The sequence below is a fragment of the Perca flavescens genome, chromosome 3 (genome assembly GCF_004354835.1).
Source record: "Perca flavescens isolate YP-PL-M2 chromosome 3, PFLA_1.0, whole genome shotgun sequence".
In the NCBI taxonomy this organism is placed as follows: domain Eukaryota; kingdom Metazoa; phylum Chordata; class Actinopteri; order Perciformes; family Percidae; genus Perca; species Perca flavescens.
The window spans coordinates 4,390,027-4,407,122 of record NC_041333.1 but is presented as its reverse complement, the minus strand read 5'-3'; the positions used below and the strand labels follow the sequence as shown (position 1 = coordinate 4,407,122).

Genomic DNA, 17,096 nt, shown 5'->3' with positions numbered 1-17,096 from the left:
CCCTACATGTATGCTCCTGATGCATTCAAGGACGCCTCGTAAACTGCTACAGTAGACTTGGAAACAACAATTCTGAATCTAGTAAACGTCAATGGAGTTGTTGTAGCGATGAAAGTTAGGAAAGTGAATGATGAGTATTAGTAGTATTAGTGTAGTATAGTGGAATATGGTAATTATCATTATTAATAAATATCTTAAATTTGATATAATTATGGTTTTAAACGTTTCTTCTTTTTTTGGTTTTATCTGTGTTGCATGTCTGCCTTGGTATTTAACTTCTTGGGACAGTGTTGAAAATAAGTGTTCTCACATTAACATGTTACCTTTTGGAGTGTTCTGTCGATTAATAAATACAACTAAAGCAATATTTTGGAAGTATTATTTGCTTTTAAAGCAGCACAATCAGATATTAAGCCTGATATAGTAACATGTATAGGCTACTGTACGGCCTGTGTGTACTTTGCCCTTTATAAACTGATGTTGAAAAAAGTAATTATAATATATCTGCGATTTATTAATAAATCAAGTCATATTACCACCATAGCCTACTATCAGGTTGGTTTACTGTAAACTTGAGGATTGGGTTAAAAATCTTTCTACTTGAGGATGTTTAAATTAGATTTTTCTATATTATTAATTTGATCTGACTTATTTATTGATATAACAATTATTATAATCATGTATTAACATATTTCCAACAGCATTTAAACGCAGCATTGCTCTCTGCTCTTTCACTTTAAACATTTTCCTCTTTCAATTATGATCTTGTTTCTCTTATCTCTAAAAGTTAATCTGATTCAGATACCGACCCGATGAACTGGCTAAATGAGCCTCTTAACCCCACCGCTCCACCTTATAACGTTAAAGCATATGCCATTAAAACTCCAGAATAATATAATAACAGAGCTTCTTCAAGGATCGAGAAAGCCTAAAGAGCAAGAAATATTATATTTTCATGATAACATTACCGTCATCATTCCTTGATGACATCACCTCTTTAGTAAACAACGTATTTTAACTAAAATAAATATACCCGCGTAGCGGAACCTATCGTTCTACTCCATGGATCTACACGCTGACCGGACGTTAATTTCAGACGGACCAAAACATTTTCCCGAAAGTTGACGTGGAGGTGTTTGTGTACGATGGCTGATATTAAAGTAGAAATTTCAACTGATAGCTCCACTGTAACTCAGAACGCAAATGCGGCATCTCAACCCAATAACCCGCTGTCCCGGAAGCTTAACAAAATACTGGAGACGAGGCTTGACAATGACAAGGTAAGATGGAAGAGTTTAGCTAGCTAGCTTCTGGCTAGCCAGCAAACATTAACGTTAGCTGGAAATGCAAAGCTAGTAGCGCCACAACTGAACAATTAATAACAATAATTCTGCTCTTAGGTGATATTGTTGTCAACCACACAGTGATACATGTTTGGAGGAAATTATACAGTTCCTCACCCGCCTTTAAAACCTGGAAAAGACAACACTTATGCCATATTACGATATCCAAAATCTAAGACGATATCTAGTGTCATATCACGATATAGATATATTGCCCAGCTCTACACCCAACTAACATTATATCGGTATATGTGCTTTCAGGAGATGCTGGAGGCTCTGAAGGCGCTCTCTGTGTTCTTCACCGAAAACAGTTTGCGCACGAGGAGAAATCTTCGCGGTGACATTGAGAGACGAAGCCTTTCGATCAACGAGGAGTTTGCACGAATATTTAAGGACGTAAAAGAGGTAACATATAGATTTGCAATAAAATACAGAGTATTACCTTTACACCTTAAACAACACTCATGTCCAACTCATTCTAACCAGCTAAAAGCGCTTGTGCAGTGATTCCTTTTTAAAAATGAGGTGGGAAAAAAAAAATCGATACAGCATAGTATCGCAATATTTTCCGTGGCAATACTGTATCGATACACAGACAGCAAGTATTGATCTATTATTATATATGTGTTGGTCAGTTTGTCTGCTTGACAATCCCATTTTGCAGCAATACAATTGAAGTGATATTAAGAATATATGTATATACATACAGTACAGGCCAAAGGTTTGGACACACCTTCTCATTCAATGCGTTTCCTTTTTATTTTCATGACTATTTACATTGTAGATTCTCACTAAAGGCATCAAAACTATGAATGAACACATATGGAATTATGTACTTAACAAAAACGTGTGAAATAACTGAAAACATGTCTTATATTTTAGATTCTTCAAAGTAGCCACCCTTTGCTTTTTTTATTAATAAGGGGAAAAAATTCCACTAATTAACCCTGACAAAGCACACCTGTGAAGTGAAAACCATTTCAGGTGACCACCTCATGAAGCTCATTGAGAGAACACCAAGGGTTTGCAACGCTATCAACATTCCATATGTGTTCATTCATAGTTTTGATGCCTTCAGTTAGAATCTACAATGTAAATAGCCATGAAAATACAGAAACACATTGAATGAGATATGTATATGTATGTGTGTGTATATATGTATGTATGTGTATATGTATATATATATATATGTGTATGTATGTATGTATGTATGTATGTATATATATATATGTGTATGTATGTATGTATGTATGTATATATATATATATATATATCTATATATATTGTCATTGTATGCAGTACAACAAAATTCTGTTGCATATATATAACAGAATTTTGTTGTAGTGCATACAATGACAATAAAGATCTATCAATCAATCACAGACTGGCCTGGTGATTAGATTAAAAGAAAGTTGCATCTGCCTTGTTGCTGTTGTAACTGTGACTTCATGTTCTCCATAGGAGCTTGAAAGTGTTCATGAGGATGTCCAGGCCATGAGCACATGTTGTGAAGAAATGACCAATAGATTAAAGGTACGGTATATCATCTCTGCATGTTGTTTGAAATTCTCCTGTACATATGATGATGTACTGAAGCTAGACTTTTCATAACAACAATAAAGAGTCATATATTTGTGTATGGTGTGTATCAAATGTGAAAAATCAATCTGACACTTTCATATGACAGATTTATTACATTTCTTTTGAGAACATAATGCTTGTAAGCCATCTTTTAAAAACACAGCAACTTTTCTTCAACAGGCTGCGAAGGAGCAAACTCAAGACCTCATAGTAAAAACCAACAAGCTGCAGGGGGAAAAGTGAGTTGAACCTAAAGGGGTAAACATTTTGTGTGTGTGTTTGCATATGTGGGGATGTATGTGTGCATGTGTTACTGCCCAAGGTTAACCTTATAACCTGACATACAGTGCTCAGCATAAGTGAATACGCCCATGCTAAAGTTGACTAAAAAGAGGAATAAAAAAGCATCTTTTGGAAATTGATCTTAATGCCTTAATTAAAAAAATGAGGAAATTAGATTGGCATGGGGTACTTTCCATAAAATCATCTCTCAATACAAATCAAACTAGCTATTAGACTAACTGAAATAGAATCATGCCAATCTCTAGGTATGGTGAAGGGTATGTGATGATGTGGGGGGGGGGGTATTTTAATTCCAAAGGCCAAGGGAACTTTATCAGGATGCATAGTATCCTGGATCCATGAAATAACTGGCCTTTAAAAATCAAAATCTGCCTGCCTCTATGGGAATTTAACATAGGGGTGTACTTACTTATGCCCCCTGTATTTTAAGGAAGAACATTTATTTATTTATTTATGATACATTATTCATTCACAAAGAAAATTGGTGTCCTTAAGGGTTGGATTTTTCCTTCTTTTTTTTTTTTTTTTTTTTTAAACGAAGGCATTAAGATCAATTTCCAAAAGATTTTTTTTTTTTTTTTTTTTTTCTCTTTTCAAGTCAACTTTAGCATGGGTGTATTCACTTGTTCTGAGCACTGTATGTATATTTGAACTAAGATGGGGGATTCTGTCAGACAGAATGGATTCTGCTTTCTTTAGCAATTGTTTAATGGAATTTTTTTGTTGAGTACCCGTGATACTCCTACAGACCTTGGTCGCCTTTGAAAAAAAAAAAAAAAAGGAAAATTCGACTCAATAAAAGATCTATAAAACAAAATCATCAGGGATCTGTGAACTTCAACTCTACACGAGTCTGATACACAGAGTGACCAGAAAAGTAGAAACTTCTGTGCAATGTAATGTAATCCAACTTGCAGTTATTATTATTATTACAGCCTTTGGGAAATGGTGCGTCAGAAAGTAAATTCAGCTCTACTGTAAATTTTTAGGCAGTAGTTTGGTATTTTTTATATTGGATTGCATTTGTTTTCTGATATTTTGCTTCATAAATCTGGTGGACTAAATGTGAGGTATTACTTTTACTCTTATGCAGTCAAGTGCTCTACACATTTATAATGTACAGCCTCAGATTGCTCTGTGAGCACTCCCAAAAACTAAACTACTAACAGTAGTAGTTTTAACAAAAACTGAACCTGGCACTGTTTATTGTAGGGCTGATGGATTACATTGAACACGTTTTGTAGCATTTTTCACTTTCAAACAACTGTTGATATGGGAATTATCCGAGAGACTCTTAATCTATCACAGCAAGCCCACGTTTCTCAATCTGATGGTAAGTAAATCACCAAAATGTAAAATGAGACCATAGGATAAGGCGGCCGCCCTGAACATTTAAACTAAAATGTCAGTGAAAGATAAGACGGCTGGTTTATTTTAAAATATCTGCCAAAATTTCAAGGAAATCTTGTACTGCCGTTTTTTTTCCCCCCGTTATCTGTTCGGAGGCTAGAAGTCATTTTGGAAACCTATCACACGCGTCACTGATAGGCATCATCATCAGTCCAAAGCTAGACACAATCAGTTCACTCTCTCTGTGGTCTCATTTCCCTTGCACAGAAATGACCTCTTTTTCTATTTAAGTTTCCAGACAAATCAATCATGGCTCACAACAGGAACGACATGGTGATAAGTGTTTATTGCACACATGTTGTTTGGAAAGTAAGACCTTGCTTGATGTGCTAGCACTTCCTTAGGAGTTGCCACTGGCAGTTGTCAACCAAAGGTGGGGGGGCGTTCCCATTTAATTAGAGCCATACATTAACACTCAAAATGATATAATGATCATTTGAAATATTTGCACAAATAAAGACATGACCCACCAAGTTTGAACACTAACACGCTGAAGAGTAAATTTCTCGACTGTGAAATGCTGCTTCTCTTTAGTGTCAAAAGTTAGAGAGATATGGTGCTGGGCAGGAGGGGCTGGCAAGCACGTCTTTATTTTTGATGAGGAGGGATGAATGATTCATGAGGTTGATGAATATTCCTCCTGCAGTTGTCTATTTGCATAAGGAGGGCAGCGATCATCATTAATGAAGCTTCATTTGTTTTATTTGTCATGTCCTGTGATGTCTGGCCCTGAGATACACATCAAAGTAGTTCTTGTTTACCCCGCGTTGCTCCTTATCTCATTGCGAGCCAGGCTATTACAACTGGAGAGCAGCCCATCACGGTGTTCCTGTATTTGAGCATTTGCATTGAGATTTGCTGACAACACATATTAGGAGCTATCAGATATGCAGATCCAGTACAGTGCACCATGGCATAGAGTCATGAGTGGAGTCAGACAGTGCATCTCGGGTACTTACACAGCTGCAACTCGTGGAATAGTGCTAGATTTTTAATATTTTTTTTTTGGTTGAAAGCCCGCCAATAAAATTAATCTAGGTATCACTATTATCATCTCTGAGTTAGGCTGGGCAGAGTGTTGACAGCGAATTTGAAAATGAACCCCCTTCTCCTGTTGGCTGATAGCTGAGGGGTTGGGGTTGGTTGGGGTTGATTAGAATTTTGTGGCGGCTGTGACCTTAGCGCTCAGAAACCGTGTGCGTTGAGATAGAGGCGCGGGCAATGGCAATGTAGATTTCTGGCAAAAGACACTGCTTACAGCTGTGATGTACCGATGCAATTCCATGCTCCGCTGGCACAGCTTCAGGACCTCCTTGACGTAAAGGTGACACGGGAGGGGAGGGGCTCTGAATCTGAGAGCAGCGAAAGACACCGGTGGGGACAAAGCCACCAGTGAATACGTGCTGACACAATGAATGCATTAATATATGAAATAAACATGTCGTTTTGTGAAGGGTTTCTTGTTGAATGTCAGAGGTTCTACTTGAATGCCCCTTGAATGCCCCCCCCCTCCCTCCTGTCTTGTCTTTTTTCTTTGCATAGTGGTCCCATTGGGAACTGCTGTCCATCTGCGTGACATTTTCATTCGCAGAACTAAAATGACCCCACAGCCAGATGGGATAGTGTCTGCACGCTGGGCTTTGACCTTGTCTTTAGCGATTGTGTCTCAGAAGAGCTGCCAGGGGAAGTGTGCAGTCAAGCTGTCCTCCTTCAGCCACCCACCAGTCAGCCCACTGCACCACACCACTCACATCTATTCCAGGTCACACAATCCTCTGCAGTCCCAGGCCACTGTCTTTTTTTTGGTTGTTTTTGTATGTTTCTCCTATTCACCCTTATTAGGGCTACACGATACGAGGAAAATATGCGCTAACGCTGTTGAATATCGCGATAATGATATTACTTGCGATAAATAAACAAATATTAAAATGTACTCAGTTCTGCATTTCTGCTGCTTTCAGTATTCTGCTAAACTATAACAAATTGCTTGTGGAGTTTAAAACAAACCAAATCAAATCATTTCCAACATTCTTTTATTGAACAATTTGAACATTGAAAATAAATAAATCTTTCGCGAAATGTCGCACCTTTTTGCGATGTGTGTATTGTGCCAGTTAATATTGCGATGACTATTTAAAAAAAATAAAAAATAAAAAAGATATACAGTATCATGCAGCCCTAACCCTTATCATAGCAGTATAATCTGATATTTTGTGCTCTGCAGATGCTCCTGATGTGTATTTGCCCGACAGAGCTGGCCTGTCCTGGACTGTTTGCTATCTTATCTGCCAGTGGCACTGTGTCATTTGTCAGCTCTAATGAAAAGGAAAGGGAACCATTGCTTACAGTGTGCAGAAGCAAAGGTGGGAGAGGCTGGCCAATGAGAATGAGAATGTTTGTCTGCCAGCTTGAAGGCGTGCTGCTCTTTTGTTTTGGGCTGGTCCTGTTCAAAGACGCTGTCAGCAAGAGCAGTAAATAGGTGTTGTGTGTTGTTCCATAATGAAACGTAACGCTACCCAGCTGCCCTGCACTGTGTGATCTTTGCATTAGCGTGACAGGTTATCTGCTGAACAAGTTGAGACGTCTCCCAAACGGATGTTTCTGTGAACTGTGTGGCCTCGGCAGCAGCCCGAGCTGAAGGGGCCGCTCTGTTGGTTTAGTTCTCCAGCTGTTACTGAACCACTCAGGCAGCTACAGTAGGCCTACTTGGTTGCATGCCATAGAGCAATGTAGATACATCTAGTAACCACAACTAAGAGTTAACCGCTTTGCTTTTTGGCTTGTAGCAGCCACTAGGGGTGGGAATCACCCCCATGATACGGTATTATCACGATACTTATGTCCCAATACGATATTATTGCGATATATTTAAACATGTTGCGATAATCTGCGATACTTTGCAATTTATAAAACATTTTCCTAGTCCCCAAAGAAAAAGGTAAATTTCTCTGTTTGACTAAAAACTCAACTGCACCATCTATTGAACTGGAAAAGCAATTAGTTGTATTATTCTAGTCCCAAAAAGTTAAATTCTCATGTGCAATTTATATAATAAAAGACCGACCCTTGGCGTCTGTGTATTGCCACGGAAATTATCGCGATACTATGCTGTATCGATGTTTTAGTGAAGCCATTTTCTTCCTGAAAACAAAGTGAATGTTTTAACCCTTTTGTTGTCTTCCATTGGACCGTGCACTTGTCATCCTCCTGAGTCAGAACTGAAACTGTTCAATGTTTTTGGCCCCTTTTTCCTACCGTTTCACACTTCCTTTCACTACCATGTATGAACACCACTAACACCAACTTATTACTCGCTTTGCACTTATTTTTGGAATTCATGGTCAATAAACCTTATAGGAAATTATACCTAATCCTGGAGATAAAAAAGCAAAAATTATGAATTATTCAGACTAATAATAAAGTAAGGATAATCACAGAAGGGTCAACGTTTAGTCTGGATACTGTTTCGAAACATTTCGATTTTTTTTTTTCTTTCTCAAATGCAAAAAAATTGGAACAAAATCCAATGAAAGTAGAGATCCGATCTTTTGTCGTAGTTGCAAAGCGCGATGTATGGAATCATCCGTGTTACTTTTGGGTAATTACAATTAGGTAGTAACAAAGAAACTCATATTTCTGATATAGATATTTAGAAAATGGGTCAAATTTGACCCAAAGACAACACAAGGGTTAAGTATGACTTCTGTGTAGGTCATTACTAAATCAGGAGCTCTGAAACCCCTAAGAGAACGATCAGGGACATCAAAGTGAAAATGACAACCTGGGTAATATGACACTTGAGCCTTATTAAGGCTCAGCGGGCTGTTAATGAGGGTATGGCTGTGAATGTGCCTTTGTATTGTCTGATGGGACTGTGATCATTGGCGTGTGGCTAACTAACAGCTCTGTGGATGCCACATTTCCACGCAAGCCTTGGAAATGGCCACTAATAGATTTTAAATGGATGATCAACACACATGGTTTACAACTTATGAGAAGGTTTAGACATTTGCTTTTGTTGAATCTTCTTATTGTTCATCCTGTGTGATTATCATTCAGAAATGAAAGAAGTGTCTTGTAAATCTAAAGAAATCAAATGTGTAATTTAAAAAATGAATGAAATTAAAATGTTTTTCACTGATCAAGTTTTTATAAACTTGGTGCTGCACCATCAGCTCAGCTCTGTGAGGTTATTAAATAGGCTTCGCTAATTTTAGTGTTTCAGTTTGACAAAACTGTTTATGAGATTGTGCTGCGTTACTGTATATTGCTCAAACGATTTCTGTGCTTGAAGAGACAAAATCAATTGGCCTACTTGAGAAATCTAAGCACACAAACGGACATAAAGAGAAACTTTGTAACACGTTTTCATCCCATCATGTAACCTTATCTAACCTGGATCTAATTTTACTTTGCAGAAAAGCATACATATTGAGTTCATCTTTTTGAACCACTAGCCCAGAGTCTCCACATACTTGCCAGTGTGACACTGCCAATTCACTCAAGGATGTTTCCTCTCTCTGGTATTTGTTAATTACAGTCTGGAGAAGAATGTGTCATGTCCTGACAGCGCTGTAGAAAACGATCCTGCTGCTCCACCACCGTTCCCTTGCTCTCCTTTGCTCGGCTGCTACAGCGCCCACTGTACCCACACACCTTGTACAGGCTTCGCAACCTATGTCTTTTGCTGTGATTAACATCCTGGAGGAACAGGTCTGTCACTTTTGGCCTGAACTTGAGAAATTGGAGGCGTTTCTTATCTTCTAGGGGTGAATCTGTTTGACATGTTTTTCTCCGCTGGTGCTTCCGTGTGCAACACGCCAATGGATAGAAACACCAATAAACAAGGGATTGGGAACAATTTCTGCCTTGAAATGAAACTTGTGAGTTCATATTTCTGACATTGGAGCAGAGTAGTCTCGCATTGCCAGATGTCTATCTCCAAAGCGCTGTGGAGTAAGGACTGGCCCCTCCACACATACATTCTGGGATAGGAGAAAAAAGGCTCTGGGTTGTTCCCATTTCTTTAAACCAATCCCAATAGTCTTGGGCGCCGCTAAGCTCTGGACGCAAAGACATTGGATCTGCTAAATGGACTTCGGAAGGAATTTGTTTTGGTGGAACATTTGCACCCCGCAAAAGAAAACACCACATACAATATTAAATGAAGTGAACTGTTGACACTATACAGTAACGTGAGCTATTTAAATTAGCGGAATACATGGTTAAAACTCATATGCTCTTACTAGTGTAACGCCATGTGTATTGTGTCCTTAGCAAATCCCTACCAATCGGTCCCAAAACGTCCCAGTTAGTGAGTAAATGCCGTAAACTTATTCTTTTTAAATCTCTACAATCATTCCCCGAAAGAACCAAGGAGACCTTTCTTGTGTGCGATCCAAATTTTCTTCAAAATTGCCATTTTCATCATGTAGCTTGCTAGCGCGAAGGTTGTTGTTGTTTCCCAAAAACGAACAGAGTTTTGCATGGCGAGGGATATTCGGCGGAATATCCGCCAGCGCCAGTAAATGAACTGTTGTCAATCCAGACTAGGAGCTAAGTAGAGTTTAGATTCTCTGCCTGAGCCCAAGCCCGAATCAGACCCGACCTGACCCACGGGCCGGGCCAGGCCGATATTTTACGCCGCTATGATCAGGCCGGGCATGACCGTATTAATTAGTGATCGAGACAAAAAAGTCTTCTATATGGTTCCATGGCTTTGATTATGTTGCTGCCTTGATCTGTTACCCACACTATTCGGCTGAGGGAGCTAAGGTTGAGTTTTTTTTTTGTTTTGTTTTTTACGTTCGGATCCATTTGCGATCCGTTCCATTCTGAATAAACAAACGCAGTTTACATGCTTCGTCCTTGTTGCATTAATGGTATTTATTAAGATAATTCTAAACAGATTTCTGTAGTTCAAACAACTCTGAATTGTAGTTGAGAACGTCAGTTATAACGGCCCACGTATTAAAACATTTTGGGGTTTAAATCGGGCTCAGGCTCATAATTACAGTTAATGTGTCGGGCCGGGCTTGGGCACAACGTGCTCTGAGGCCTGTACTACAAAGCAGGATTTGGCGTTAACGAGCTAACTTAAGGCTCAACCCAGGATTTTCTGTACTACGAAGGTGAATCAGTTGTTATCGGGTTCAATCGCCATGGTAACTCATGCTGAACACCTAACCTGGTCGGGAGCAGGTTAAAGGAACACGCCGACTTATTGGGAATTTAGCTTATTCACCGTAACCCCCAGAGTTAGACAAGTCGATACATACCCTTCTCATCTCCGTGTGTGCTGTAATACTGTCTGACGGCTCCAGCGGCATCACGCCAGCACAGAACATGCAGGTGAATGGTTCCAGCAATCCTACTGCTCCGAATAAGTATAATAAATATTTACATGTTGTGATTTATAGAGTCACAGCGTGTACAAAAAACAACGTAACATGAGACACAGCCGTCTTCTAACTGTAAACAAACCGGGAACTATATTCTCAGGCGGAAGAATATAGCACTTGGGCGGAGTGATATGCTCGCAGCAAGCCTGTCTGAGAATATAGTTCCCGGTTTGTTTACTTTTAGAAGATGGCTGTGTCTCATGTTACGTTGTTTTTTGTACACGCTGTGACTATACAAATCACAACATGTAAATAGGAACATGTTAGTGTTATTTTGTCACTTTTGTCACAGTTCGGAGCAGTAGGCAATTTGGAACCAGTTACCTGCAGGATCTATGCTAGGCTAAGCTAATGCTGGAACCGTCAGACAGCGTTACAGCACGCACGGAGATGAGAAGGGTATGTATCAACTTACTCTGGGGTTACGGTGAATAAGCTAAATTCCCAATAAGTCGGCATGTTCCTTTTAAGTTGGAGATTAGAGATCAACCGGTGTAAAAGCACCACCTACTGACCAATCAATAGGTTGATTGATAACGGCGTCACCATTCTTAAAGAAGATCAGGCGGAGCTCGGTGCAGAGAGAGGGGGAGAGAGGGGTGCGCTCATAAAAGTTAAAACATTTAGAGACCAACAACCCCGTTAACATGGGTATTTTTATGAAATATAGCCTATATATTTTAATTGGAGGGAATTACATATTGGCTTCTTGAGCCATGTGTCGCCAATGCGCACACCGGTTTGAATTATGTTTTTATATTTTTTATTTGCGTTCACAATCACTTCCCACTGCCAAGGTTGCAACTGAAATAATGGGCTAAAGCAACGACAGTTTATGGAAGCCCAAGTGTAATTATGGCCAGATCTTGGTCCTGACTGATGGGGAAGTGATATTGGAATTGTGATTTAAACATCTACAGCGTCGGCAATTTTTTTTTTTTTTGCCATCTTTCCTTCCTGTTTTAGGAAGCAGCGACTGTATTGCGTTTTCCCTGTAAAACCGTGTCTGTGTTCTTCATATTTATGGAGAATTATAATTTGCTCTTCTTATATATAGCATGCGGCTCTGGTAGATGTTTGCGATGGTCGTGGTGCGCAAACACCGCCTCTTTTATGTGAACGCGCGCGTCTCTAGATTGGACAAACCTGGGTTGATTGAACTAGTTGATAACCACCTTCGTGACACCGGTTATCCGGGACCGCAGTTGTTAGGGTTAGTGAAGCCGGATAACTGAAAGAAATCCAGGGCATGTTGATCTTGCTTCGTAGTACAGGCCTCTGGTAGGGTCGGGTTTGATTTTTTTGGGCCCGATCTAAGCTCTAGAGCTGAGTGAATTATATAATTGCTGGTCAAGTGGTTTAACCGTGAGAAAGCTGTTGCAAGGTGACTGACATTGCCTTGGGCCAATTTTAAAACTTGATAATGATTTTGTGTTTTTGGCATTTCAAGTGTCAAGTTTATTGATAACATATATTAAAATAAAGCTTTTGGACATAGATTTAAGTGTATCGCATACATCATGAACACAACATCACTGGGTCATGCAAGTCAACTCCTTACATAGACACAGTGAACACGACCAAATTTGAAGGCAGGTGGAAATGCAGTCTGCGGCTTTAATGCTTCATGAATTAAATTCCAAGCGATGGTGTATAAAATGTGACCAATGAGATAAGGCTTATGAAGCTTTTATGGCTATAAGGATCGGATGGCCAATTTATTTTATCTCCCATAAAACTGGTATGTATGTGGGACCTTTTATGTTGTGCATGTGTGCGTTTCTGATTTTTGTAAAAGCTTGCTGCATAAATTTGCATATTAGTGATAAAATCTCCTTTCTTGTAGCTTCTCGTTGTACAAGATTTTACAGTTGTTACATTAATATTGCCCGTAATGCGTGAAGACAAGCATGTTCACATGGAATTAGTTTGTCTAATTTATGCATCACTCATTTTAATGAATAGCCTCATTGGCATAGCTTGTAATTTTTTATATATTACTGTTAATGTGATCGAATATGAGGTAACTGAAGTGCCTCATGTTTTAACTTATCTCTCAGTAGCATGGTGGGGGTTCCCATCAGTTTTCTCTACTCTGTCTTGAACTTCAGTGTCTATTTGTACTCATGTGTGCAAGGTTGGGCAGTGACGGGTATCATTAATACAAATGCTATGTGTCTGTTATATTACCTAAATAACAGACCCATCATTTTAAATATTTGTGACAGACTTAAAGATTGCTTTGGACAATCTCACAGTGAAAGCATGTAGCCTTTTTTTAAGTAGAGACAGGCCTGCTGTGTGGATAAAATTAAACCGTTATAATAATAATTATTTTCACTACTTAGAATTTTAGATATTGTAGCTGGGTTGCTGCAATTCCCAAGACAATCTGTGCATGGAATTGAAGGCGCCGGTCCAGCCACGCTGTCCTCTTTGTGCGTTGCGATTCAATTTCAAGATTCCTTGAGGTTCTGCGTGTGAGGCTCCACGAGCTGTACAGAGAAATAGTCAATCATAGAATCCTGTAACAGATTTACAACCCTTTGCTTTCAGCTGGCTGAGCTCTGGTAATAGCCGCGTGAGAGACAATGGTCCGATAATGTCGGGTTCTTCTTCTCCACCACAACAACAACCTGGTGATTTACTGATCCAGCCTTGTTTTCGCAGACGGGAGGGGAGGGGGATATAGACGAGGTGGTTTGGATGGAAAGCTGGGGACAGAGGGAGTGCTCGCTGTTGTTCTGCTGTCCCGTGACAGAGTTCCCTGTTTGACTGGGGTGGTTGCTATGGTCACTGTTGTGTTGAGACACTTGCAGTGACACTGATAGTGATCGCTCTGCTTTTATCGATAGTGACAAAACCTGGCCAGTATCTGGCTCTGTATTCTTTGTGTGTCTCTTGTCTTCCTCTGTTATTTATTCCTGCACATGACATCTTAACTCTGTGTCCCACCCTGTTGTCTCACCCCAACTGTGTGAGACTCACTGTGAGCAACGGTGTGCGCGTGTGTGTGTGAGGAGTATGACTGCCATCTGCTGTAGGACTCCAAACATTACAGCTTGTTGACAACATGCATCATTTATTTTTTGTTTAATAAAAGCATGCATACTTTGTGCCAGTTTTCCACACTGATGGGGCTTTTTATCTGCACAGTAAGAAAGCACAAATGGGGGGGACATAATACAGTGATAAAACTCAACAATGAAAGACGGAAGGAATAATCTGGACGCTGTTGTGAGCTAAAAATCCACCAGGATTAAACCTTGAAGACAGACAAAACAAATTGTATTGTTATTACAAGCAAAGGGCCAACTGAACTAAACAGAAACGAAATGACAAAACATTATGAGGAGAAAATAATTATCTATAAAGATATATAAAAGTGCAACAATGGCAAATGACAACATGTATCCCTTATTTCCCCCCAGTCACCGCCTGGAGGTGAGAGCTCAGGTTGCTCAGGCTTTCCTTGCCAAGTTCCAGCTGTCTAATGAGGAGATGTCCACACTGCGAGGGGCTCGGGATGCACCCATTACTGAGGTATTCTCCATTTTAATGTAGACTAGCCAATGAAAGAATCCTCCCATCTGCACCCACGGGATGGGAGGAGGCAACATCAGGTACACATTAGTGTCTTGCCAATCTGTAGCTGTCACTTCCCTTCAGTTTTTTGCTTGAGAGTGCTATCTGTGCCCTGTAGTTGAAGAGTTTGATCTTCTCACTCTGCCAACATGCTGCTACAGTATCTAATATGTTGTAAAATGTGGTCAAGATATTCCACATCCATTAACCAAAGTTTCTGATTTTGAAAAATGTAATTTTTTATCTTTTCCTGCCATCCTCCCTATGACTTTACACTATACTGTATACCACCTACTATACAGTACATGCTAAAAACAAAATGATTTAAAAACCTTTTACTTTTTATATGATTGTGATATGAATATTATTTAGCATGTGAAATAACACCAAACATCTGTAAGCTTCAAATCAAGTTTTTTTATTTTATTATTATTAGGGCTGTCAATCGATTAAAAGAAATTAACTAATTAATTGCACAATTTGCTGTAATTAATCGCTTTTTTAAATTGAGACTGAAGCTTATAATAATGGATATTTAAATGCTAAATCATTTAACTTTGCAAATATGAAGAAAAAAACAAACAAGGAAAGGTTCTGCTAAGTTCAGAATGTTTAATATCTTTCAGAACAACAGCAGCAACAATTTGGCTTATTTAGTCCTGCTGAAGGCTGCTGGAAACGCCTAGAAACTGTCTGACTTGAGAGCAGATTTTTGCCACCGTCCCCGGCTGCTGTCGCCTGCTCTCGTCTACTTTACAGGCGAGGCGCAGTTCATCTCCAACGAGCCGAGAGTTCAGTCGGCGGCAGGGCAGTCGGGACTCACCCAGAAATGGCGAGCGGAGTGAGGTGACGTGACTAGTCTCTCAAAATCTGACGAAAATCTTCTAAACAGACCTTTGTTGAGCTGAAATGAAGACAGATTCAGCAACTGCACGGCCTATTTCTCGCTTAAAATGTTTTCAGAAACATGTTTCAGTGAACTATCTTAGTACAATATGAGCTCGTATTCTGAACGGCCGCCATGACAGTCTGGCTCTCAATATCTGGAGAAAACAAACCCATGTGACGCGTTCGTCCAATCAGCTGCCGGTTTTCATTACTTGGGCAACAATACAGAGTAGCGCCACCTGGTGTTATGGAGACGTATTACGTTTCTCAGCCGCCACATGAAGTAAACAAACACAGCTGCGTTAATTTTGTTAATTTTTTTTTTAACGAGTTAAATATTAAAAAATTAACGCATTAATTTTGACAGCCCAAATTATTATTTTTATAATCAATTGCATGATCAGTTACAAAAGCTGTCCTTGGTCACACCAGAATTCTTTTTTTTACCAAAGCTATAATTTTGTTTTTGTTTTTTGGACCAAAAAACAGTATATTGACTGCAACCCATATCGCTCCTAATATGTTCATGTGTCATTTAATTTCCCAGGATTTTTTCAAAGCTCTCAGACGAGTGAAGCACATCCACGAGGATGTGAAAATCCTCTTGCGAACCAACCAGCAAACTGCGGGGTAAGGTGCACGTCAATGAAACAACAGTGTAGTTTACAGCCATGCTGTTCTAGTTGTCAAATTCATTTCCACCCTGAATGGGGAAAAACAAACCCATCCAAGTGTGGTATTTATGTCACCGTCGGGGATCTGACACTATGCTGCAGGTTATGGGTATGTAATATGTGGTCTTGGTTTGTGCGCTATTTGCAGGTTAGAGATCATGGAGCAGATGGCCGTGTTACAGGAGACCTCTTATGAGCAGCTCTACCGCTGGGCTCAGAGTGAGTACAGCACACACAGTTAATACCACTGACGGAGAAAACTGACTCACAGTAACCCTCATTGTTCAAGGCCTCCATACTGAACTTGAACTTGACAATGAAGCAAGCGCATTTTGAAAAAAGGAATGAAATGTATGCAAAGTTTCCTCCCATAATCAGGCTTTTGAGTTTTTTGTCACAAGTTTTTCTTAAGTTTCTACTGTTTGATTATTTGTCAGTAGTTTTTTATTTGAAACCGCATGGAGCTAAATACAGAATTGTGCTCTTTCAAGTGAGAGTAATGGCGTGTATAGGACACATTTGAGGACACGTGACTCATAACCACTGAGTTTTGCCAAAAGAATGCCAGAAACCCAATTTTTACTCAGCTTAGCCATGTGTTTTGTCATTGAAATTAAAATGGAAATAAACAATTTAGATCACAGAAAACTCATTTTTGTAAATACTCATTAACAAAATATAAAGCGTCTACTAAATTATGAGTTGCTCTACAGGTGCTTATTTTGCTGTGCTTTAGAATTGTTCAAAGACACAAATCCAGAAATTTGGCAAGTGGACGTTCGGTAATGGTCAAATGAAAGAGCTGTCAGTTATAATGTTGTTTTATAATTTCTCTGCATGTAGTAGAAGTAAGTAAGTCTATTTTGTGAAGGCTCTCTTCTATACATGCATTTTTCAGTAGTTTATGAGGG

At 39.4% G+C, this 17,096-nt stretch overlaps 2 protein-coding genes across 2 annotated transcripts in view; one reads left to right on the top strand and one right to left on the bottom strand.

Annotated features, from left to right (window-relative positions):
- Nucleotides 1-1,802, bottom strand: part of LOC114552608 (LHFPL tetraspan subfamily member 6 protein) — a 62,807-nt gene extending 61,005 nt beyond the window's left edge. Inside the window, exon 1 of the mRNA XM_028573540.1 lies at nucleotides 1,786-1,802. The gene's annotated coding sequence lies outside the window, so the exon portion shown is untranslated. The remainder of the gene's footprint in view (nucleotides 1-1,785) is intronic.
- cog6 (component of oligomeric golgi complex 6) overlaps nucleotides 1,070-17,096 on the top strand; it is a 30,571-nt gene continuing 14,544 nt past the window's right edge. The window contains exons 1-7 of the mRNA XM_028573538.1: nucleotides 1,070-1,280; nucleotides 1,605-1,748; nucleotides 2,805-2,876; nucleotides 3,105-3,163; nucleotides 14,470-14,581; nucleotides 16,059-16,141; nucleotides 16,334-16,404. Of these exons, the coding sequence (XP_028429339.1) occupies nucleotides 1,146-1,280; nucleotides 1,605-1,748; nucleotides 2,805-2,876; nucleotides 3,105-3,163; nucleotides 14,470-14,581; nucleotides 16,059-16,141; nucleotides 16,334-16,404 (676 nt within the window). The 5' untranslated portion in view covers nucleotides 1,070-1,145. The remainder of the gene's footprint in view (nucleotides 1,281-1,604; nucleotides 1,749-2,804; nucleotides 2,877-3,104; nucleotides 3,164-14,469; nucleotides 14,582-16,058; nucleotides 16,142-16,333; nucleotides 16,405-17,096) is intronic.